This window comes from Schistocerca cancellata, chromosome 7 (assembly GCF_023864275.1).
Source record: "Schistocerca cancellata isolate TAMUIC-IGC-003103 chromosome 7, iqSchCanc2.1, whole genome shotgun sequence".
Taxonomy (NCBI): domain Eukaryota; kingdom Metazoa; phylum Arthropoda; class Insecta; order Orthoptera; family Acrididae; genus Schistocerca; species Schistocerca cancellata.
In genome coordinates, this window is record NC_064632.1 from 592,101,757 (window position 1) to 592,129,078 (window position 27,322).

At 41.7% G+C, this 27,322-nt stretch overlaps 1 protein-coding gene across 2 annotated transcripts in view; it reads right to left on the reverse strand.

The window, feature by feature from the left end:
- The window catches only part of LOC126091863 (tenascin-X-like), a 771,043-nt gene that overhangs the window by 158,664 nt on the left and 585,057 nt on the right, over positions 1-27,322 (reverse strand). For both annotated transcript variants that reach the window (XM_049907142.1, XM_049907141.1), the window contains one exon: positions 10,697-10,886. In XM_049907142.1, the coding sequence (XP_049763099.1) occupies positions 10,697-10,886 (190 nt within the window). The remainder of the gene's footprint in view (positions 1-10,696; positions 10,887-27,322) is intronic.

A 27,322-nucleotide genomic window follows, 5' to 3' on the forward strand; every position in this document is an offset into this window, starting at 1 on the left:
AATTATTGATAGTCCACCCGATTCAAAGATTCTGCCACAAGTGAGCACCCCCACCCCTTTGATTATGAGGTAGTAATTTGTTAAATTTTATCATAGGTCTTAGCTTTTAGGAATAGTATCTCTCAATCAGCTCGTGTACCCCTTTCAGCATGACCTGTTATTTATTGTTGCCTTTATTAATTAGCATACCTCTATAGACATATATGCCCCTTAGGAGCATAGAAGGGAACCTTTAAATTGTTCCTTCACTGGTGACACCCTCTACAGCAAAGCAGTGAATCTAATTATTGAAATGCACTGGTTTTTCTTTTTTATTATTCCAATTAGCATATACCACATGGTTGCATAATCAGTTCCCATTAGATGCTGGATGCATCCCGCCTAAGCCCCCACTCACTCGTTGACTTCTCCAGCCCCTCCCACACTTGTCCACATGTGCCCTCCTGCTACCCTCCATGCACAACATCCCCACACCCCTCCATGCATGCCTTCTCTCCACATGCACAAACATGCCCCTCTGCATCCCACTTGCAACTGACAGCCACAGGACCAGACAAGACACAGTTATCTTGTGCAGTGTACTAAACCCTCCTTTCTGCAGCAACATACAGTAGAGACTGAATTGCTTGGGCCACACCATTCATATCCCACTTACCTTGTTCTCTGCAACATTGCTTGCCAGCACCACCCCACATACCAGAACATGCTGCTAGCACTGTTAACTAACAACACATCGCCACATGTTCCAACTCCCACCGTGACCACACCCAACAGTCTCTCCTGCCAGCAGCCTCCCAGTAATGCTCCTAGTCCAGCACCTATGACCACCTTGGATATGTCAAAACTTCACATGCAACTGAAAAAAACTACAGAACTGCTTGATTCATCTGGCAATAGGGTAGTATGTCCAGTACAATCTGACTCTGCAGACCTTCCCCCAAGTTGTGCTCACTTGGACACCATCGACCCTTGAGACCCATGCCTGTGGTTTGCTTCCACTGAGACAGTTTTTGCAGGGTGCTCTATCACGAGTGATGCAACGAAATTCTGGATGGTTGTGGGGCACCTCAATCTGAGCACCACTGCCCCTTCGGCAGCTACGCTAAACTAAAACAGTGCATCATTTCCGGCTTTGCCCCTTTGGAGCTGCAACAGGCACATAATTTATTATCAGCTGAGCTGTGCAGTCACACATTCCCATCCTTGTTGCAGGATCACATCCCAGCTCTCACCAAACCACACATCCTCACCAAACACCTGCTCTTAAACTGCAGGCTCATGTCCCTTCCCACTCCCTACAGGCTGTTCTGGCCTTGCACCCCCACTTATCGTTTGGTGACACAACAATCTTGGACGATAAACTGTTCAAAATCCAGACCTCTTTATCACCCTGTGGCTCTCACTGGCTATTTACCCACCCCTCCTGCCCCACCCAAAGCTCCTGCATGTGTGACATCAGTCACTCCATCTGCCACTAACCACCCTCCGCCCAGTACACAGGCCTTCAACCTCTACCTGAGCTCTGAGATGGCAGCACTTACTGCCAGTGTCACCCTTCAACAACTCACACAGCTGCTGTCAGGTGTTAACTGCCCCCACTAATGTGATGCTGGCGCAGGCAGAAACAGTCACCCCCACTGGTGTAGTTATAACCACCCCCTGATGGTCATCGTGAGCTAGACGCAGCTTGGTGGTACCATCTGAGGTTTGGCGGGAATGCCACCAACTGCAGATCTCTGTGCTCCTGGTGCTCGAACCCTTGCAGCCACTGACAGTAGGCACACCTGATTGCCGTACCATTTCAATGCATCTATTCATACAGGATTTGAATGACAGTAGTTGCCCTGTCCACTACCTCACTGACACGGTCTCCAGCCTATCTGTATTACCCCACAAACTACTCCTAAATCACCCGCCTCCCCTCATCACCACCAACAACTCAGCTATCACTACTTATGGGATGCATACTTACTTGCTCATCTTGGAATTTCAGTGCCCATTCTGGGTGTGGACTTTCTCAGTCATTACACTCTAAGGGCCGATGTAGCGAAGCATCATTTAGTCGATGGCACTTCTGGTAGGTTTGTCTGCTATGACTTTTGTTCCATCATATGTTTTGCCATGAAACAGCTGGTGAGTTCAGCCCCCCCCCCCTTTCCTGAAAATGTTCAGCATAACACACTCTGCATTACATCGCCACCAGCCCTGGCCACCACTCCAACTTCACAAGTGCAAAATTGCACAAAAGGAGTTCCAAGTACTGCTCACCGCCAGCATACTTTGCTCTTACGAAAGCTGTTGGGCTTCAGCTCTTCACCTCAACCCCAATAAGGATGGTTCCTGGCAGCCTAGTGGCAATTACTATAAATTCAATGATTGCACCTCCCCTGACCACTGTCCAATTCCACTCCTCCGTACTTGCAAAGACGTCATCTCAGGAGCTTCTATCTTCAGTAAGATAGACTGTCATTAAGCCTACGCACAAATCCCAGTTGGGCTAAAAGACATTAAGAAAAAAGCCATAATCACATGTTTCTGCCTGTTTGAGAGTGCATTCATGACACTCAGCCTCTGCAATGCCGCACAAACATGGCAGTTTTTTTTGGACAAATCCTCTACAGTGCACCGTGCTGTTTCACCCATTTAGATAACATACCCATCTACTGAACACCACCAACACCTACACAAATTTTTTCGTGCCTACAGAAAGCTGGAGTGATCCTCAACATGGCAAAATGTGTGTTCGGGGCAAGCGAGGTTGAATTCCTTGGGCACTTAGTCTACTGGCTCCCACTCCCTCCCCTGAGACAGTAGTAGTGAACTTTCCATGCCCTACTATCTTCAGAGGCCTCTGGCGTTTCATCAGCATGCTCAAGAGGGTGACCCAGACGTAGTCCATGCCCGTCAGAATACTGACACAGTCTCAACCTCCAGCAGAGGTCCATACGTGGCTTTGACCATAAGATCTGATGTGACATTCCATGGCACCTTCGTAACCTGACAGTTCCAATGATCATCACCCCCCCCCCCCCTCCCCTCTCTTCTCCCTTGCATGAAGGTAAAACAGCATTTGACCATGTCCATCACCTCGCACATCCAGGCATCCACACTTCTGCCACAACCATGATACAATTATTTGTTTTGCCGAGCATTCAACGTGTCTACACCAACTGGGCATGGTCCTGTGTTCTGTGCGAGTGAACCAAGGTCAGATGGCACGTTCACTTTCCAGTGGCCATCTTACTCCCCTCAAAACACTGGTTCATACATGTACACTTCGATGTTGTCAGCCTGCTACCCTCCTCCAATGTGTGTCAATATTTGCACAGCACCATCAAGGTGGAGTTCACACTGCCTACCACTGTCCTCAGTGGCAGCACCACCATCATTGTCTCCCATATGACACAGGCCAACACCATCCCCTAGGCTGTTCCCAACGGCCAGGGGACCACCCGCCTAGTCCTCCTGGCACACAATGCGTTTCCTCACACTAAGTACACCATACTGCACACAGTATTCCAATTGCTGACATGGGGGAGGGCAAACCAGACATCGATCTGTATGAAGACCGTGCAGCAAAAAGCAGATGAGGAGGTGCTGGGTCAGAGAGGATGGAAGCAGTTGGATGCCCAAGTCTGGATGAAGGTTGCAGCCACAGTTTTGGCTGAAATTTTGGGGATAGGTGTGGCCTCCTGCCAGAGTGTAAATCTATAAACAACTGTCAGCAGATATAAACTATGACTGAACAAAGCCTGATACTGGACACTTGGTTTGTCCCCCACCCAATATCAGCAATTGGAATACTTTGTGCAGTATGGTGTACTTAGTACAGTGAAGTGCTGTGTATGCCAGGAGCTTCACCCAACTGCTTCCATCCTCTCTGACCCAGCACCTCCTCATCTGCATTTTGCTGCACCTGGCAGACCTGTCCTGTCACCTCTAGCCCATACACAATCCATCAAGCAGCACTGATTCCATCTCTGCATATCTCTCCCCTCCCCCTTCACTGTAATCTGCTATCCCTCCCCCTTCCTCCACCTCATACAGCCACAGTCAAAGGAATGTGGCGTAGAAGACACACTAGCACTCCTCTTGTTAACTGGACTGCACAAAAACACTGACACTGACACTGGACACAGGTGCAAAATCCTGCTGTCTGCACATACTCAGGCAGAGTGCAGCAGATGATGATGGGAGAAACTTGGTGTTGTGGAGAACGAGCGCAGAGAACGTGGCCGGGAGATGTTGCTGCAACAAAGTGGACAAGAGTTGCTGGAGTGATGGTTCTGTGTCCATGGCATCCAGAGAGGTGGCAGTCTGGGCACTACCTATGGCAGAAGTGACCAGTAAGGGGGCTGGGGAGACACAGTAGTACCTTGGCCAGCAGGCACTTCGTTACTCTCTGGTTTTCGGTTAGCAAAGCCCATTGTCTGCTGCTACAGGTGGAGGCAAACACAAATAGTCGCCAAGCAGTTCCCCTCTTCTGAGAAGAAAAAACTGGTGCCAACAATGCAGAAGGGTGTTTGGAGCTGGCTAAGGATCCTTGCTGGGTGACATGCATGGATTGTCACTTCTGTGCTTGTGCTGGCACTGCAGTTTCTGTTGAGAGGAGGGGCCTGGGCAACTCCTGTGCACGGCATTGGGAGTGTGTGAAATAGCGTCACTACTCTGAAGGCATAAGTGTTAGCGGAACTCTGTTGGGAGTGGCCTGCACCTGTGGGGGCAGGGCGACATCAGTGTCAGCTGGAGGCTGTGAAAAGGGCAGTGCAGAGGGACCACTGGTACCCCAGTCACTGGGAGATGTGTCAGTCACGAAGTTGGCTGGCGATGGGCCAGAGAGATGTCAGCTGGTGGCATGTCGGACACGACATTGGTGGTAACATCGGCCATTGGCATGTTGGGAACAGGCTAGGGGATGGTGTTGGTGCAGTGTTGGTGGTGCTGTGATTGGGGTCAGCGGTCGATGCTGTGCTCGTTGGCTAGAGGGGACTCTAGAACATAGGCTGGCTTGAGCCTGACTATGGTGATGATTGTTGCAGCCGCATTCAGTCAAATGGAGAACATCTTGTCCCCACATTGCAACACCAAGTGCAGGACCAGATACTAAGAGTGAGGGAGATGTAGCTGGTAGGCATCCATTCAAACCATGATGGATGTGCATGCTGTACGATCACAGTGGACAAAGGTACAGTGCTCGCCATGACATTGTGGAGGTGTTGGTCACAGCTGGGCTGTAAAGTCTTGGTGCTGCTGCATGAAACCTGGAATGGTGCTGTAGGGAGGCAGTGGGGTTGCTTCCAAAAAATTCTAGGAATGGCAAGTGGCTATCCACATACCAGCTTGGCAGCATAAGTTCCAAGCACCAGGAGCAGGACAGCAGACCATTTGGATAAATAACATGTAAGGGTGGCCTACCGTTAGCTGCAGGGTGGCTGTCAGAGATCGGAAGATGGTAGAGGTGGACTGGCGATTCTTTTCTGAAGAAGTCTCAATGAAAGCTTATATGTAACAGTCTTTTTGTCATGCCTATTTGCAAATCAACATGTCATCCTTAAGGCGAACATCAATCCAATATCGTTTTTAAGAGGACATCAGCAACACAGCCCCTTAATTCAATGCCAGGAAAGGGTAAACTGTTACATATTAAATGAATTTTAACATTTGGCAAGGAACTGTCTCATATACCATTACTCACTTTTCTACATAAAAAGCTAATGTGGTTTGTCCACCACAGATTTTCATCAATATATGCACCCATAAATTTACAGCGGCCAGTTTCTGTTGTGGAGATGTTACATACATTATTTACATTGGTGTGTTGGAAGCTGCCTATTTCAAATACCAATAACTGAGACTTGGTGACATTCACCTTGAGGTCCTTATAGTTGAAATTTCTAATTCTATTACCCCATTAGTAGCAAAAGATTCTAGCTCCTCATATTCTCTGCCACTTCCAGTAGGGAAGTAATTTTGAGCTGTAAGGAACAAGACTTAAAGCTTGTGAGCTTCAGTTTGAGGATAGTGGACTGAGATCCATATGCTTCCTAACTGAAAATCTAGGTGCCTGGTAACCACACTCAAAGGTAAATGAGCTGCACATAGTTTGTTTTGTGGCACAGTCTGAGGTAGTGGAGTTGTGGCTATTTTGTTGATGGTGAACTGGTATTTTGGGCCATGAGCATGTTAACTCAAGAACATTATTTCATTGTGGTTGCCCATAGTGTATGTATATGGAAGTTTGGCTTGTTCCTACAGCATTAATTGGCCTGTGATTGAGTAAAGCTCTGCCCTAGCATTATTAGAGATAGTTCATGAACATTGAAGGAACCATCAAAAGGAGCAAATGACAGCAAAACTATCACTTATTATTATTAATTATGCTGAGTGACCCCTCAATCTATGGATTGTAGTGGGGACCCATAATGCCAACACCTGTGAGCTTTGAACAGATGTATAATTGTATGATTAAGAGTGGTGGTGACACCTAGGATTCTTGTCTAATTTTTTTGGTGCTGTCCATTAATGGGATTGTAGATTTTTCTGGCACTTGTACCCTGTTATGGTTTTGGCTGTACCATACTATAGTGGAATAAAAGCAACAATAAAGCTATGTTACTCAAAAGAAAATACTTAGCTCCTGACTGATAATTCTGAATAGAATTCCCTTCTACAACCTATACTGGAACCAACATGAAAAGTCTTAAGAATATATTATTTGGAGAAAGCCATATTAAGAAAGGCAAATATGGATCTTGGAATGATAACTAAATGAACTTTGACTCCATAATTCTGTGGTCCGTGGATATTCACCATACTGCCATGATTTCACAAGCTTAGGTGTCATATAATATATGATGCCCTAACCACTCATATGTCATTAAACAACATTTAATTATAAGAAATTGTACCAAGAATGACACAGTTCTGATATACATTCAGTGCACCATTGCCTTCAAATAACAGAAGAATGAAATACAAATGTTTTTCAACCACCAATGGGACATTTCTCATCATTTTCTCAGAACAAACTGAACCAATAATGGGTCTCTGTCCCCATGGCAATTGTATTGACTATTAGATTTCGTAAACTAGTCCTTCAGTGGTGTAGAGTTTCAAGAAAACTATTCCTTTTTTTTTTAATTGCTATATGCTTACCAAAACAAACTGCCACACCACCACCTTTATGGCATCGCCTGCAGTAACTATATGTTCATAATTAGCCTTCTAATTTACTCCACAGCTCATCTCTCTCACCAGCCATAGATGTGAGACCTGTGCCACACTTCTTTCCATTACCACCTACTCCAGTCCTGCCATAGTCATCTTCTATCCTGTCATAGGCAGGGCTGTGAAATTAACATAATAGTACCTCAGGGTAGTATATTATGACCTGTGCCATTCCTGATATGCAGCAGTGACTTCCCAATAATGCTGGCCACAGAAATAAAATTCTTTGCTGATGACAACAAAATGTAGTAAATGAAAAAGTGAAATAACTCCTTGCAGAGGAAGCAAATGAAACTGTCAAGTTTACAACTGGTCAATACACAATAAAGTTGCACTAAACAGAAAGAAAACAAATGGCTTGAATTTGGATTTGAAGAAAGAAAGATACACAGATAAATTATATTAAACTCTATAGACTGCATAATAAACACAAGAATCCTAGGAATGAATACTGTTTGTCAATAGAAGTGGTGTGAACACACAAACACGCTTGCAAACAGAATGTCATCTGCATGTAATGTCCGTGGCATCCTGTCATTGGAGCATAACAGTCAGTGTCTTTTAGTTATGTACTATTTTTACATACACTCAGTTCATAGCTATGGAATTCTTTTCTGGGAAATGAAGACAAAAAATTTGAAAACAGTTCACAAAATAAAGAAAAGGACCATAAGAATAATAACCAAAAATAGTAATCAGGCTCACTGTACAGATCTATTCAAAACACTGGGGATTGTAACATCATGTGAGTACATTTATCAATTAGTTAGGCACATCAAAAATAACCTTGATATTTGTTGCCCAAACAGCTCCATCCATGAGCATGGAACAAGATCTAGACAGAATTGACATTTACCAAGAATGAATAAACATAAAATTCAAAACAGTATTTTCTAACAAGGAATAAATTGTGTAATAAATTACCTACAAATATTAGAGTAATTTCTGAAACAAATGAATTCAAACTGGCTGTTAAAGAGCACTTGCAAACAATACATTCTATACAGTGAAGCTTATTGAAATAACTCAGACTAGGGATTCTTTTGTGGCCACTTACTGATATATTGTTTCTTGGCTTCACTCTTGGGTTCATTGGCTGATCTCTGTTTTGATGATTTTTCAGATCTTTTACCAGCATGAGTCACTGGCTTTGTCAAAGCTCCATCCTCCATTGGTGGTAGCGGACGGGATTTGAGTTTGTGGTCAGAGGTTATGCATACCTATCATGCCAATGTCTGAGGGTATATCCCTGGTCATTACTACTATGGTTCCCCTCTTGATACCAGAAGTGCTCATTCACTGAAGAATGAATAGCCTGGATCCATGTACCATGAGGCTTGCTAAAAAGAGTATATTGTTACTCTCTGCCGATAAGGAAAGTGCAACTTTTGTAATGAAAGCTGAAGATTATGAGTAGTAGATTGAGGGTCTATTACATCTGACAATGTACAGGAAGCTAAGTGTAGATCTAGCACAGAGGATCATATTGACTAGAAATTGTTTAATAAAGGTGTCTTATCTATTGGAAGACATATTGAGGGATACGTACAACACAGAAGCACTTTCACCTTGGCTGTATGGATTACCAGAAAACATGATTACCACTAAGACTGATCATAAGTGCTCTTGGCTCACTAACATGTAATTTGGAAAAACACTTGGCACCTTTGCTTTAGCTACACGTGGGAAACAGTGGCACATACATAATGGACTCAGGACATTTCACTGAGATGCTGAAGGAATTAAAACTTGGAGCAAATGACATCTTGGTTGACTCTGATGTTGTTCCACTGTTTACGAAAGTACCATTCACTATCTTCTGGAACATATCAATTCCAAACACTGGTGACAAACTGATTCATTGAATGTTTTAAAAGACAGATGCTGGACTTGGCACCTTGTAAACCTAAGGTGTGGTACAGGTACGTCAATGATATATATGCTCTGTGGAGGCATGTTGAGGAACAGCTGAGTGGGTTCCTAAGATATCTGGACAGTCTCCATGTCAATAAAAAAATTTACCTTGGAGGTAGAAAAGCGCCAACAGCCTCCTTTTCTAGATGTGCTGGTTATGAAGAACTGTGAGGAGCTGGCACATAGTGTGCATCAAGAACGAAATGCACAGACTGACACTTGCATAAACTGTCAAATCATGACCCAGGCCAGAAAACAGTAATGATTAATATGCTCTTAATGTGTGCAAAATAATAGATGAGTCACAGCATCTCACACACATGGTGCAACATCTGGAAAGCATTCTGAAGAGTGCTGCATCTCTGCCAGTTGCATAATAAAGTAACACTCAGCAAAATTACACATCAGGAAAGAATGTTGAGTATGGCCCTTCTGCCATGCAGCCTCAGGGTGATGGACAGAATGGGCCATATATTGTGCAAACAGCAGAGCATAAAAACTATTTACAAACTGACCAAGAAAATCAATGTGTGTCTTGGATTGGCAAAGGACACATAAGGGGACACAGCTACAATGTCAGGAATATAGTGCATACTCTATATTTGGAATTGTCTATGTTGGGATAACTAGATGAATCATCAACACCAGCATTATTACACATAAATGGTATTGCACGTCAGGACAGGTAGAGAAATTGGCCGAGACAGAGAATGCATTGTTTGAAACTGACCACATAATAAAATTCACTAACATCAAAGTTCTCACTATGGAGAAGGGCTGTCAAGCCTGCTTGTCCAGAAAAACCATAGAATTACACAAACATGGCAATAGCTTCAGCAGGACAGAGAAAACTGTCAAGGTAAACAGATCCTAGATTATTGTGAGCAGGGAAAAATCTCTCAGACGCTGGTGCAATAGGTGCAGATGATCTCTGGCCACAAGTTCAACTTTGTCACCAGCAATGGAGGACGAAGCTCTGACAATGCCAGCCACAAACAACAAACAAGGAACCTGAGGCAGAAGCTAACAGGCAGAATGTCACATAGTAGATGTTTGGTGAAAAAATGTAACTCAAGTAAGTAATAATAAACCATCTCTGTCATTCCACAGCACATTTTCACACTAAGGATTATTTTTTTAAAGAAGCCTTAACTCCCAACATCTGCAATTAATAACACCAACATCTTACATCTTACTCTCTTTCTGAACTCAATAGGTCACTCATTATGAATGGGTGCTGACTCAGTTTTTTATTAAATAATATCCTTCCAAAACAGCATTATACACTAACGGGGAATGGATAAGGTTGCAAACGGCCTGATATACAGGAGGATGGAGGCTTCAATCTACATTCAGTCATCCAGATTTACGCTATGATTTCTCTAAATTACTACAGGATATTGCCAGTATGGTTCTTACTATAAGGCCATGGCTGACTACCTGATGCATCCTATTTCTATAAAGGTGATCCACAGATTCTTCTGCAAGTGTTTGGAACAAAAACACAAGGTGCAATAATATAAATGCTGGTGAAAGTAAATTTAATCCACTTCACCTGTGTGCTCAGTTGTGGTGTTGATGATGCATGCTTCCTTTACAAATCCATCAGCTGACAATGCAGCTATTTCTATCTGGTACACAGCATGTGGTTGTAAGTCTTTGAGCAGTACTGATGGTGTCTCAGTTATTTTACCTTGAGTAGATGAAGCGTGGTTCATACCATCACATGCTAGCACTTTTACGCACTAAATCAACAGAAAAACAAATATTAATACAAATCATGGGACTGAAAAGCACAAAAAATATATTTAGACATCTGTCTTAAAAGCAAACATTTACTAATAATTACAAATTTTAATTGTGATACTGATGATTTCTACAGTAATGAGAGTTTACTACTGACAAATAAAGATGTTCCATTATTTATAAATGTAGAAAAGACACATGCTACATGTAATATAAAATAGGAAAGATTATAATTTAGTGCTCCATAGAAGAAGAACAGAAAAGAACTGCATGCTCTATCCAGCAAATGGAAAAACAATAGATATGAGTTTCACCAATGTACAATGGACATGAAAGAATGAACACCGAATGTTGACACCCCACACCAATGCAAGCACACGCACTCTCATACACACACACACACACACACACACACACACACACACACACACACAAACACAAAAACACAACTGTGTGATGTCCTTAGGTTGGTTAGGTTTAAGTAGTTGTAAGTCTAGGGGACTGATGACCTCAGATGTTAAGTCCCATGGTGCTCAGAGCATTATGCATTCTGCCGGACTTGGGCAATTCCAGCAGCACAATGCAACAACCCACAAGTCCAGAATTGCTTCAGAGTGGCTCCAGGAACACTCTTCTGAGTTTAATCACTTCTACTGGCCACCATACTCCCCAGACATGAACATTATTGAGCATATCAGGGATGCTTTGAAATGTGCTGTTCAGAACAGATCTTCACCCCCTTGCACTCTTACAGATATATGGACAGCCCTGCAGGATTCATGGTGTCGATTCACTCCAGCACTACTTCAGACATTAGTCGAGTCCATACCACATCATTATGCAGCACTTCTGCATACTTGTGGGGCCCTATGTGATGTTAGGCAGGTGTACCAGTTTCTTTGGCTCTTCAGTGTATATCTGCTATGGTTGGTACCTTCAGTATATTTACATTTCTACTTTTTTTACAACTGGTTAAAAACAATGTACTTTCTATTAATTAATATTACTCGACTGTAATTAATATTACTGGACACAAAATTTCTACAAGACTTATATACGAGGGTAAGTCATTATTATCTGCAAAGTAGTTATAAAATTTTATTGTAATCAACTAGGAAACTTACAAGAACATCATTTTTCAACATAGTCTCCTTGCATTTCAGTGCACTTCATCCATTGTGGTATAAGCTTCCTGATGCCCTCTTAATAGAAGTTTCACGGTTGAGCTGCAAGCCAGGAATGCACCGCTTCTTTTACTGCTTAATCCGAGGCAAATTGACAGCCCCTTAATGTCTGTTTGAGTGGATCAAACAAGTGATAGTCAGAAGGGGTGAGATCTGGACTATTCTGAGGATGATCCAGTACTTCATATTTGAGTTTCTGGAGCGTTTCAGCAGTGTGTGCAACAGTATGCGGACGGACATTGTTATACAACAACACAACACCTTTTGAGAACAATCCTCAGTGTTTGCTTCAAATGCAGGCTTTAGCCTGGCAGTAATGTTCCAGTACTGGAACTTGTGCATCCCAATAAACTGGAAGCATCAGTTTTTCTGCTGACAGTTGGGACTTGAACTTTTCTTGCATGGCAAATTTGTGTTTCCATTCCATACTCTGCTGTTTACTCTCCCGCTCATAATGATGGATCCATGTTTCATCACCAGTAATGATTCTGTCTAAGCAGTTGTCCCCTTTGTTACCATAGTGATCCAAATGTTTTTTGCAGGTGTCCAAGCATGTCTGTTTATGCAACCGTGTGAGTTGTTTTGGCACCCATCTTGCACAAACTTTATGAAACCGAAGTCTGTTGTGGATGATTTCATAGGTAAAACTGTGACTAATTTGCAGATGATGTGCCACTTCATCAATAGTTAATCATCTGTCGAAGAGAATGATTTCACATGAATGCTCAATGGTTTCTTCATTTGTGGCGGTAAATGGTCGTCCGGCTCCTTCATTGTGCGTAACACTTGTGCGATCATTTTGGAATTTTTCAATCTATTCGTAGACACTCTGTTGTAACAGAACACCGTTACCATACTGTACCTAAAGTCTACAATGAATTTCGGCCCCTGATACGCCTTCCGACCACAAAAAATTGATCACTTAACAATGGTCTTCTTTGGTGCAAATGGACAGCGGAGCAGCCATGATTACCAGCATGGCAGCGATAATGAAACTAACCTAGCAGCTTGAAAATTGCAAAGATATATTAAAAAATAAACAAAGCATATGTCATCAATGTAAAATGACAGTACTACCAAAATAAACAAAAATATAACTAAATCGCAGATAATAATTGACTTACCCTTGTATGTACACAACTATTCTGTACACTGAACTAAGTTTAATTACAAATTACCTGTTAATCATTACTCAGAGAGTTCTCTACTGATTCAGACACCACCACCCCCCCACCCCCCCACCCCCACCCCCTTTCACTTGATTCCTATCTAGCAGTAATACCTATTGTTTCACTTAAATTTACCCTTTCCAGTCTCAACTGCCAATTTATTCCCTATACTATCAAACTGCTGTTAACATTCTTGGGATATGGTACCAAAATCCTGGGACTTTCAAAGCTACAGTATTACTTAGTCCTCTAATCTAACACTTCTGCTTCAAACCACAGCTTGCACCTGGTCTAACTCTTACTGTGCTACTGTCAAGTATGTCTGAAGATTTAAAAATATGTGTTATTTTCCCACAGCCACAGTACAGCACTCTATAACATATGCTTTCAATAAGCTTCCACAACAAGTAAACATTTTTCTTCTGGTAAACTGCTTCTATTGTGCCCAGTAATAATACATGTCCACTTCATTGTCTTGTGGATTGTAATCATGTTCATATATGTATTCTATACTAAATTATGAGCTTCCCTATAACTGGCTGAAACTGCAATGCACAATAATTCGTTCTGATACCACTTTAGCAACATGCACCTGTAGCCTCATCACTAATGTAGTAACTGGCCAGAAACCCATTATTTGATCACAGATGACAAGAACATGTGGTGTGCAACATGGATATACACTTCCTGAACAGGAAAGCTACCTGCTGGCTGTGTACCCTGCAGCAATAACCAGTCCTTCACCATGTCACTTTGAAGTCAAGTACAGTCTCCAAAACTGGATCCACAATCAGATCTCCTGCACCTGGTCTATCTTTAGTTCAACTGCACTCATTAATCAAAAGAAGATAACTCTTATTACAAAATAGCAGCATGGACTGAAACAGTTCAGCTACATCATCCTCTGAGGTTTCACTACATTTTATTGAACACTGAAATGAGAAACATCCCCATCTAAATCCATCCCACCTATTCCAAAGTGGTATTCTAACCATTATACAAACCACAGAATATCCCATAGGTTTCTTCTTCTTCTTGTTTCACATAGGTCAACTAAGGGTCACAATATTCAATTATCATGTTTGCAGTGAGACAAGATGTTCACCCAGTAGTTGCACATCCTCTGGCTCCACTATTCCTCTCCTTAGTCCAGAGGGCACCTGTCTTCTTTCTTTGTGCTTTGTCCTGGAACATCACTTGTTTATGGATTCTCCCAAGAGATGTTTGGCAGTCTTTCAAGTTTTTTTTCTCATCCTAACAATTCCTGCAGATCTTTTATCCCTTCCATCAACCACTGTGACTTGAACTTCTGCCAGTATGCAAGGAGTTTACTCTTCAGCCATTCTGGGATGCATCCTGTAGGCATGCCTGTATGTGGCTAGACATCTCTTCCTAGCCAAGTCCATAATTTTCTCATAGTATTTGTAGAGCTCCTGGGTTGTTCCTCTTTTATATTCCCTACCTTCCATGACTGGTCCCACTATCTTCCCCATTTTCTTTCTCTCCTGGATTTCAAATTTGCCTGTGAGACATTTTCTGTTGAATACTAGATGCTCTGAAGCTTACAGGGATTTTGGGCCAATGACTGTCCAGGTGTGCTTCATTTTTGTTCCAGGATACACTTTTTCTTATAGGTGCACTTGGTCGGTTGATATGCCAGTTCCAGCTTGTTTACTTGAGTTCTTTCTAAAAGATTGGGTTCCTGGCCTTCTCCCAGATATTTAGACCTGTTGATTTTCTTAATTGCTTTCCTGCCCCAGGTACAGTGTATATGGAGAATCACTGACATTCATGATGCATTGATCTTGTCCCTACCTAGCTCACTCATTTTTCCACTCTTTTCCAGTGCTCAATTAAAGAAGAGAGGGAGAGTCCATCTCCTTGTCTTACTCCTGTCTCAATTTCAGAACTTCTCGAAAGTGTTCCCCCCTGAACTTGACTTGAGGTTTGGTTTTGTTCAACGTCTGTTGGACAAGATTAGTCTTCTGGTCCAGTCCTATTTCTTGCAGGATTTTCATGAGAGTAGGTCTCTCAATCAAGTCGTACACCTTCATAAAACCAACAAAGACAACAACATACTGAAACATAGCAAGATGGAATTACTTGTATTATACTATTCCCGAGTAGAACTAATTTCTTCTTGTCTTTCATGTAATTCCAATTATAGATGTGTGATGGATGCACACATAAATCAAAGATCAAGCGTGAACTTAAGCAGCATCCTGGATGCACCAGTATGGAGGACAGTATTCTCTTTGGGTTTTTGGTCGAGTGTTTGTTCGCCAAAAAGCATGTGAAGTTGTGCTCTGAACATGTGGGTAAACTGTGAATAATAAAGGTGCTCGCATCAGAAAGTGTGTGTTAGAGAATGAATGAATATTGTTCCCTAAAGTGGTGACCACATACTGAATGGATTTTTCTCACTTTCTTCATCATGCCACAATCCCTTCACAAATGAATCCTGCCAACATGAAGACAGAAGATCCAGTTTTGCCTTCTGCTCCTGGTGTTGTACAGGCATCTGCTGCTCCTGCATTCATCGAAAATGGTATCATCAGTAACAGATTTTCGAACATTAAAATTCCACCCTTCTGGCCCACACGAGCACAACTTTGGTTTATGCAAGTGGCATTGCATTGGATACTGACAGATTTACTTTGATTATTTCTCAACTGGAGTTAAGAGTGTTATTGAACAACTGGACAATGTTTTGACCCACCAATCATATGTGTTGTTCAGAGAACTGTGCTGCAGTGTTTCCTTTAACTGGCAGAAGCTTGGTTGCAGTATATTCTAGATAATGAGGTTTGTGTTAATGATTCACCCTCTCAAGTGCTTTGTTCACTGTGCGCATTGGCAGGAAATGAACTGTTGCCTGACCAATCATTAAAACTATTCTGGATCTGCAGGTTGCCTCAAAATGTACGGGCTGTCCTTTCTGCTTTCTCTGACCTCTCTCTAGATGAACTCGAGTGTGAAGCTGATGTTGTGGCAGTTACTCGTTCAATTAATAATTCTTGTGCTGTGACAAGCGAGGTTATGGACAGCGGTCTTGAACCCCACATGCTAGCATCTGCATCATCCCCATTCTCTGTATTTCACAGTGTGTAGCCAATACCATGGCTCTAGAGCCCTCTATGAACATGCTGCTCAATGAATTGGCCAGGCTGAATGCACAGCTTGCGAGGAAGGATAGCAACCATAGCAACGCTCATGACTCCACCTCAACTGCAATTCTTGTTGTTAGTACCACAGGCATTTTGAAAAAGCTGCAAGACACTGTACACATCCTTGCAATTACCAAATGCCATCGCTGAATGCCAGTAGGGGTGTGCACTCATCCGGATTACTCACACACATACACTGAATGCTACAGCATTGGAAGTAGGAAGATCTTCAAGATTATTCACTACTGACGCAATGTCAGGGATTCATTTTCTTGTGGATTCTGGCTCAGAGTTACTGTTGTTCCATGAGAGGAAGATGACTGTACCAAGTTTGACAAAAAAACCTTAAATTTGACATTTGACAAGTTTTTCCCCATGTGAATGTTTGTGACTGCTGATATTGCAGGGCCGATATTAGGAACAGACTTCCTCAAGCACTTTTCTTTGGTGCCTGAGTTGGTACACTGCTGCCTGATGAATATATCTGTGTCTTCTAAGCTCACGACTGTCCTGGGCTATGTACTGCGCGATGCTGCTGGTTTCGGCCATGTGAAGATTTCTGGGTCATCCGCACCCATCACAACACGTGAGTTGTTACTGCCTGCATTTTCACCTGCATGTGGAGCACACACATGTGTGATATGCAAGAAGATGCCACCACCGTTGCATGACAATTCTGAGCTTGCTGCATTACAAGTGGAATATGTGTCACTTAATGCAAAAATCTGCAAGATCTACATTTTGTATGACAAGGAAGTACAGAATGTTGCTACAACACATGAAGAAAACACCAATTTGAAACTGAGAGTGGCAACACATGAACAGCAGTTGGAGAACAAGCTTGTGGAGCTACAGCACCTGCATGTTCAGCCACTTCTCCTTCCACTGTGCCCTGTTCTTTGGACTCGCCACTAGCAGACAATGACCTCGGTCAGCTGCTTCCGTGAGAGTTCCCGGCACTGACAGATCCTGTTGTGGCCCAGAGTAAATTGAGGCACTCTACTATGCACCACATATGCAATACTCCTGGCCCAACCATAGCTTGTAGGCCTAGGAGCTTACCTCCTGAAAAATTACACACTGTTAAAAATGTGTTTGATGAAATGATTTCGGATGGGTCAGTGTTTAGATCAAACAGCATTTGGGCATTGCCGGTGCAAATGGTAAAAAAGAAAAACAGATCATGGCACATTTGTGGGGATTACAGGGGTCTCAATGATCACACTATCCCTGTCAGATACCCAGTTAACAATCTGTCTGACTTCAGAAATAATTTTAGTGGTGCTAGTTTCTTTAGGTCATTGATAGTACCATGGCTTTCGCACACATTCCAATGGCAGAGTGGGACAAACATGACAGCTCTGAGAATGCCATTTGGTCTTTTCCAACACAATGTTACACCTTTCGGCCTTTGAAATGTGGCCCAGACTTGCAGCATTTCATGGATGAAGCATTCCATGGGATGTGTTTCATTTTCCGCTATGTTGATGACATACTGGTATTTTTTTCACACAATCGAGAAGCACATCAAACATTTGCATGCAATACTGCTGAGATGGGACAAGTGTGGAAACAAGATAAATATAGACAAGTGTGTCTTTGGAAGACAGAAGATTGAGTTCTTTGGTTACATTATCACACAATCTTCCATGTCTCCAAATCTAGTTAAAGTAGCAGATATCATGCGGATGCCACTTCCTAGAACCTTTAAAGAACCCTGCTGATTTCTTGGAATGCTCAATTAATTCCACCAAAATTTACCACATTTAGCTGAGATGCAAGGCCCTATTAATGAATTGCTTAAGGGCAAGAGCACATCAGGTATCAGGAAAAACCCATGGAATCTGGAGACCACTAAAGCTTACGATGCTTTAAAAATAGCTTTAGCAGATGCAACACTGCTTGCTGACCCTGTCCATGGGGCTACCATCACCTTGATGGTAGGTGCAAGTCAAACTGTCTTGGGTGATGTGTTACAGCGAATAGTTTCGTCCATATGGCAGCCTTTGGCATATTTTTCTAAGAACCTGTCGGAGAAACAGAAGTGTTGGAGTGATTTTGACAGGGGACTCTCGGCCATTTACTTGGCAGTTAAACACTTTTGGCCATGGTTGATGGCCAAGTGTTCAAGATTTACACAAATCACAAACCCCTGGTTGCTATTTTTAAAATGTTACTGAACTCAACTTACCCCATCAGGTACATAAAGGTGATTTTATCACACAATTCTCTACAGATATCCAACACCTTCCAGGACAGCAGAATGTGGTTGCTGAATGTCTACCTCGTAACTGCACAGTCGTATCTGTTACTGATTAGGCAGTAGTGGTTGCTGGGCAAGAGACTGACCTCTTCCTCCTGAACTGCTGATCAAACCCAGCTTCCACTGCACTACATCTTGAGCAAGTGCCACTACATGGACTTGCACTCCGCATCTGGTGTAACACATTGAGCAATGGGGCATGACCTTTCATCCCACCAGGTTGGTGTCACACTGTTTACTGTGCATTCCACAATTTATCACACCCATGGATCAAGGCATCTGCAAAGTTGATATCAGATAAAGTTGTGTGACCAGGAGTGCAGAGAGATTGCCATCCTTGGACACATATCTGCCCCTGTAGAAGGTTTTTATATACCATCAGGGAGATTTGCTCACCCCCATGTAGATATTGTTGGTCCCCTATGCCCTCAGAGGGCTTTCGTTTCTTGGTAACTATGCTGGACTGATTCTCTAGGTTTCAGTCACACATGCTGTTGTTTCCTCTTGGTTTTCCCATTTTGATATTCCCCTGTTGATAACAGCAGAGAGAGGCAGGCAGTTTGATTGTCAGCTGTTCGAGGAACTCTTGTGTTTGTGTGGATGTAAGCATCTCAGAACTATGAGCTACCACCCCACCAGTAATGGGATGGTGGAGCATATGCACCTCACTTTAAAGGCTGCTCTGTCTTGTCAGACAGAGTCCTGGACTGATCTGCTCCCATTAGTGCTACTGGGCTTAAGGATTGTTGTCAAGGACAACTTGCGATGTTCATCTGCCCAGCTGGTGTACGGTAAGGCTTTGTGAGTACCTGATGAATTTTTTCCCCCAAACCCCCCTTCACATTTATTGGTTGGAGAATATTCTGAATTTTTGCAACACTTCCAAACTCAGATGCGTATCCTTCAGCATATACATCCTACTGACATGATACTAAGCCAATTTTCCACCACAAAGACTTCTTCACTTGTAAATTCATGTGAGTCAAAGATGCTATGGTCAAGCCACCACTCTCCTCCCAGTATGTGGGTCCTTTTTGGGTAATTGATAGAAAAGCATTGATAGGAATGGAAATCAGGATACGATATTAGTTGACCGCCTTAAACCAGCATACACTGAGGATGAATAGACTGCCCTTGAGCATGAATTTTTGTCGGTCCCTAGCCAAAGGGATACCTTGACTGAGCATTTTGACATTCCTTCTCCTTCACAGGCTACCCCATAAGTAGTTCAGACGCACTCCGGCAGGCCAACGAAGTGTACGTTTGTATGGAATTTCAATGTGCGTAGTTTTCAACACCAAAATTAATGTACAAATCCATTTATGAACAAGCAATTTCTGTGTTTTCCTGCAGGCTGCAGGATATATATTACATATGTGTCTATGTCGTTTGTTTCAGTGTGTGTTTTCTTGTGTCAACAGTCCTTGGATCATTATGCTTCTATCTGCTATTACCTTACTCTTGTAACGTGTTTATCTTTTCTTGTGTTCTGCTTTGTTTGGCAATCATAGTAATTATTGCTTCACAACATTGAAATATTATGATCAGCTGTGAACTTATGCAGCATGCTCGATGCACCGGTATGAAGGACTGCAGTCTCTTTGGGTTCATGGTCAAATGTTTCGGAAAACAGTGAATAACAAAAGTGCTCACATCAGAAAGTGTGTGCTAGAGAATCACTAAATTTCATTTCCCAAACATGCAATGCATATCTGACGTGTACCAAATTTACTCGTATCTAAGGCACACTCGAATCTAAGCCGCACCTGAAAAATGATTCTCGAAACAAAGGAAAAAAAATTTCCTGGATCTAAGCCGCACCTAAAATTTGAGACTCGAAATACAAGGGGAGAGAAAAGTTTTAGACCGCACCTCCAAATCGAAACAAAGTTGGTCCATTGTAGCATGAGGCACAGTTTAGGTTAAGTGGATGAAGATACAGCTACAGTAGTTTGGGTCAAGTCGTTAGCTTAGCAGTTAAGCTTTACCAGTTAGCCATTGCTACGCATCAGGTGCTCCATCCGTATTTATATGGGCACCCTTCCTCTTTCACGTGCTTCATCTTGTTTGAATCGATTGCTTATTTTGCTTTGACCTGATAAGTGCCGTTCTCTTTGTCATAGGTGTTTACGTCACTATAAGTTGAAAATGCATTATTGTACTGTGTCATGCATGCTTGTTGCATTCTGGTAATGAGTGTTTACGACCTGTCGCCGCTCGTGGCAGGGCTTGCTTTTGTATGTGCTACCGCCACTTACAATAAAAGAAGAGAGGAATTGTCTCATTAGCGAAATAATGGCAAGAGACTGCTATTTGTCGTTACTTACATGGCAGCTGTCTTTGATAACAAGAACCAAATAATAGACTGTGTATGATAGAAGATGTTCTGAATGAGAGTTTAGCGAAAATTTTTCTCCATTTGAAAATCTTTGCAGACACATCTTCAGTACATTACATTCTGTACAGAAATTAGAGTCATCTTAGATTTAAAAATCTAGTCAGTTGGCATCCTACATTTCTGACTGTATCACTATTCAGCATAAGAATAATATGAATATAAACATGACATGATATGTATATTCTTCCGTGTTTGCTGCTTTCTCACTCTAGTTTCGTAGTTTATTAGGCAGACAGGAATTAAATCAGATAGCAGCAAACACGAAAGAATACATGGCATATTCTTATTATTCTCGTGGTGTAGAGAATACTGCAAGTGATTCACAATTCATAAAGGTTCCTATTAGCAACTGTCTCTTGTCACAGGTAGGAAAAAATTCAGAATGTAGAGTTGGCCATATTGACATACATCCCAAACAGTCTTGCCAGTCGCATTTTCGTAATAGATTTTTAGTGATGACTTCAAATGCAGACCGTGTTGTTGTTGTCTTCAGTCCCTAGACTGGTTTGATGCTGCTCTCCATGCTCTTCTATTCTGTGCAATGCAGAGTAGCAACCCTTATAAAAAAGAATGAAAATAACTTAGAAATTAAACGCTGAAATTTAAAACAAAATTTTATTAGGTTTGTAATGCATGTTTAAAATGTTTAAAATATCAGTCATGAGTCTGAATCACTATCACTCGATTCTTTGTTGCTCATTTCTTCATACAGAGCATCGTCCTCCATACTATCTAGTGCATTGGATATCAAACATTTTTTAAATGCTTGTTGCACAGTCTGATTTGGAACATACTTCCATACATCATAAATCCATTGGCACACTTGCGACAAACTTGCGTGTTTTACACGTCCTATTGGTGTCAGTTGTCTGTCGCTTTTCGAAAGCCAGTCTGTGTACATTCATTTAAACTTGTTCTTAAATGGTTTATTCAAATAGACATCAAGTAGTTACAGAATTGAAGTTATCCCATCTGGAATTACTGCCAAGTCCATTTTTCTTTCCCCTAATTTTCGTTTTACTGCAGATGTTGTATGACATGCGTACGGATCTAATACCAACAAACTGCGTAAACCAAAAATTGCGCCTGGACGACGATTCCACATACACCTAATCTATTCCAGCACCATGTCCTCCGAAAACCACCCGGTTTCATTTGCTCGTACAATTACAGTTTTTGGAAACACTTCCGATTTCGGTAAAGTCTTTTGCTTGAAAACTAAGAATGGGGGCAATTTACGTCCGTCTGCTATTCAAGCAAGCATGTTTTTCAGCCACTGATGTAAGAACACTTACGTCTTTCTTCCCTTTGGTGTCAACTGTATAATTTGACGACATGTCAAAATATAGGGGAGTTTAGTCAGCATTCCCTATGTGACCAAGAAGGTACCGCTTTTCTGTGTGATGCCTAATTACAAAGCGCTGAAATTCCACAAGTTTTTCTTCATCATTTTTCGGCAGCTTCTGTGCAACTGAAGTTCACCTCCAAAGTGAAAAACCCCAGCACTTCATAAACAGATCAATCAAGCTGTGAGTAGCCTTAAAATTTTCAATTTTTTGCTCTCTAGCAGTTTCATGTGCCTTAATTTTTAAAATTTCGGCATCCACAGGCAGGAATTTCTGATGCTGTTTCTTAACAAATTCATTTAAAATCACTTCTAGTGTGTGATATCAGCCACACTTTGGCCCACTAAATGCTTTCCTGCTACTTGAACATTCAGATAATATGTCTCTCTGTAGTCGCCATCACCTGACATTTCTCTCATCAATCCCACGTTGCAGACCTTTTGTTCCACAAAAGAAATAACTCCCCTCTTGAATTTGGAACTATAATGAAAGCGCTTCATTGTGGTTCACTAACACCAACAAGCTCTTCACAAATTTTCATAATGTAGTAGGTGCCGCTACGTGAAATCTTAATGAGCCCCAGCGTATCAACTCATGAAACAACCCTAAAGCCTTGTGCATTGTTGGTATTTTTGTGTAAAGAAATTTATTATGGTTGATAAGAATATTTGAAAGGCTGCTACATTTGAAGATGAACAATATGGAATTTCTATTTACTTCGTTGGATAATGTATGAAAATGCAGAGGTTGAAACTCGGGACAGAGAAAAAAGCTCATCTTCTACCTTTTTTAAAATTTATTTACTGACGCAGATATTTTGGTGCCAGTATTTATCTTTGTGCCTGCAAAGCATGCCTCTGTAGCACTACATACATTCGATGACAGCAGTTGGTTGTGGCAGCACCTACCAACATTTTTCAGAACTTCCGCTTACTTTGCACCCAATTCAAAGCCACAGGCGGTTTTCCGGATTACAAAAACAGGAAAAAAGTACGGCTTAGATTCGAGTAAATATGGTATACAAAATAGCTAGATCATTATCATCCATCTTACAATGTTCAATCTGTTGATTCCAATAGTATAGTTATTTTTACATAAAACATCTTCTTTCAAGGTAAACTGGTAACTGAAATTGTTCTCAGTCTGTGTAGTTGTAAAAATAGTACCAGCTAATAACTGTTTTTTAACAAAAAATACCTAGTTCATTAGAAAGCTCTAATATTTTTCTGTCCAGTAAGCATTTTACTTTCTATGAAAATTGATTAACTTGGAAATTATTCATAATTAAAGTTCGAACACACCCAAAAATATTTCAGTTATTTCAATTCTTAAGCTTGTTTATTTCCTAGATTTGACATTATTCTTTTGTTTCCTTAGTTTTTTAAGTCAGATGGAGCTTTTTGTTATCCAAATAAGCCATTAATTAATAAAATTTGAGAAATTACAAGCCTGAGGATTTTACATGAAACCCAGTAATTCACTGCATCGTTATAACTGTAGGACAAAATGGAATAGCTATGTTGGGTTGAGGAGCAACTCCATACAGGGTATACCAATAAGATTCATCCTATATGTCGACTGTAATCATCCGCAGTTGACTGACATGAATAGAACTTTTGTGATGATTGCAATCTATTCACATAGTAGTTATCAAAAACTCATCTTCTTTTCCTGCATATTGTCCTCTGTCCTCCAAATGTCTGTGTGTCTATGGGGCTTTAGACTTGACATAGGAGTTGGATGTATATGCATTAGTGGGGTGCTAAGTTGGCATTTCATCACTGTGGCAAGAAACTGAGCTGGTCAAGTCCATTATTCCTTGCATCTTTGACTGATGGAGGAGACTGTCACAAAAGATCGATACACTTCTTCATTCTCCTTTGCCTGCTGACATACCAGGTCAACATTCATGAATTTCATACCTTGCTTACTTGATTTAAAGGATTTGTATCTCTTCTCTCACTACCTGGTGCATGATAGAAGTACGGATGTTACAACTGCCAAAGGCACCAAATTCGAGAGTCTGCCATATTTATTTTATCCAATCATCTTCTGTTGGATTTTCTCAATGCACTGGCATCATTTGATGAATTCCTCAGTTATTGTGACATTCTTCACCAGAACAGTTGGTACATATCTTCTACAACTCCTTCCATTACTTGTGAGATTTTGGCATCATCTGTCATACTTAAATCCAAAATTTGGCATAGGGCCAAAATATTCTCTATGTTAGAATAAGTCATTTTCACATGACATTTGACACTGTTCTTCATCTCCACTAAGTGGACTTGCTGCAGATCTTTGCCAAACATTTTCTTCAGTTTGGCCTTGAATCCATCTCAGATACTGAGCTTCTCTTTGTTGTTCTTGCACAACTGCTCAGCTGAGCCACCCAAGTAGATGTGCACATTTGACACCAAAATCATGTCATTCTACCCATTGCATTTGGCAAGTCAGTCACATTCTTTCAGCCATTTGATCACTTCCTGACCAAAACCTCTGGCAAACACTGATGGATGCCTGATGTCCAGCAGACTCACTGTTGGTTTGGAATCCCTTGGTCTCTATGGTCTCTATGGAGATGATGTACTGCTTGTATTCTGTTTTCTGTCCATGTAGGTGAAAACTTTTATGTTAACTGGAGTCATGGTGATACAGATATTTTGGAGTACCTATTGTCTCCCCCCACCCTCCCCCTTGAACCATGGACCTTGCCGTTGGTGGGGAGGCTTGTGTGCCTCAGCGATACAGATGGCCGTACCATAGGTGCAACCAAAACGGAGGGGTATCTGTTGAGAGGCCAGACAAATGTGTGGTTCCTGAAGAGGGGCAGCAGCCTTTTCAGTAGTTGCAGGGGCAACAGTCTGGATGATTGACTGATCTGGCCTTGTAACATTAACCAAAACGGCCTTGCTGTGCTGGTACTGCTAATGGCTGAAAGCAAGGGGAAACTACAGCTGTAATTTTTCTCGAGGGCATGCAGCTTTACTCTATGATTAAATGATGATGGCGTCCTCTTGGGTAAAATATTCCAGAGGTAAAATATTCCCCCATTTGGATCTCTGGGCAGGGACTACTCAAGAGGACGTCTTTATCAGGAGAAAGAAAACTGGCATTCTACGGACCGGAGCGTGGAATGTCAGATCCCTTAATCGGGCAGGTAGGTTAGAAAATTTAAAAAGGGAAATGGATAGGTTAAAGTTAGATATAGTGGGAATTAGTGAAGTTCGGTGGCAGGAGGAACAAGACTTTTGGTCAGGTGAATACAGAGTTATAAATACAAAATCAAATAGTGGTAATGCAGGAGTAGGTTTAATAATGAATAAAAAAATAGGAGTGCGGGTAAGCTACTACAAACAGCATAGTGAACGCATTATTGTGGCCAAGATAGACACAAAGCCCATGCCTACTACAGTAGTACATGTTTATAAGCCAACTAGTTCTGCAGATGATGAAGAAATCGATGAAGTGTATGATGTGATAAAAGAAATTATTCTGGTTGTGAAGGGAGACGAAAATTTAATAGTCATGGGTGACTGGAATTCGGGAGTAGGAAAAGGGAGAGAGGGAAACATAGTAGGTGAATATGGATTGGGGGGAAGAAATGAAAGAGAAAGCCGTCTTGTAGAATTTTGCACAGAGCATAACTTAATCATAGCTAACACTTGGTTCAAGATTCATAAAAAAGCTTGTATACATGGAAGAATACTGGAGATACTAAAAGGTATCAGATAGATTATATAATGGTAAGACAGAGATTTAGGAACCAGGTTTTAAATTGTAAGACATTTCCTGAGGCAGATGTAGACTCTGACCACAATCTATTGGTTATGAGCTGTAGATTAAAACTGTAGAAACTTCAAAAAGGTGCTAATTTAAGGAGATGGGACCTGGATAAACTGAATAAACCAGAGGTTGTAGAGAGTTTCAGGGAGAGCATAAGGGAACAATTGACAGGAATGGGGGAAAGAAATACAGTAGAAGAAGAATGGGTAGCTCTGAGGGATGAAGTAGTGAAGGCAGCAGATGATCAAGTAGGTAAAAAGACGAGGGCTAATAGAAATCCTTGGGTAACAGAAGGAATATTGAATTTAATTGATGAAAGGAGAAAATATAAAAATGCAGTAAGAAGAGAACCACTTGTATGGATATCAAGAGCTCAGATGGAAACCCAGTTCTAAGCAAAGAAGGGAAAGCAGAAAGGTGGAAGGAGTATATAGAGGGTCTATACAAGGGCGATGATCTTGAGGACAATATTATGGAAATGAAGAGGATGTAGATGAAGACGAAATGGGAGATAAGATACTGGATGAAGAGTTTGACAGAGCACTGAAAGTCCTGAGTCGAAACAAGGCCCCGGGAGTAGACAACATTCCATTAGAACTACTGACAGCCTTGGGAGAGCCAGTCCTGACAAAACTCTACCATCTGGTGAGCAAGATGTATGAGACAGGCGAAATACCCACAGACTTCAAGAAGAATATAATAATTCCAATCCCAAAGAAAGCAGGTGTTGACAGATGTGAAAATTACCGAACTATCAGTTTAATAAGTCATAGTTGCAAAATACTAATGCGAATTCTTTACAGACAAATGGAAAAACTGGTAGAAATGGACCTCGGGGAAGATCAGTTTGGGTTCTGTAGAAATGTTGGAACAAGTGAGGCAATACTAACCTTACGACTTATCTTAGAAGAAAAATTAAGAAAAGGCTAACCTATGTTTCTAGCATTTGTAGACTTAGAGAAAGCTTTTGACAGTGTTAACTGGAATACTCTCTTTCAAATTCTGAAGGTGGCAGGGGTAAAATACAGGGAGCGAAAGGCTATTTACAGTTTGTACAGAAACCAGATGGCAGTTGTAAGAGCTGAGGGGCATGAAAGGGAAGCAGTGGTTGGGAAGGGAGTG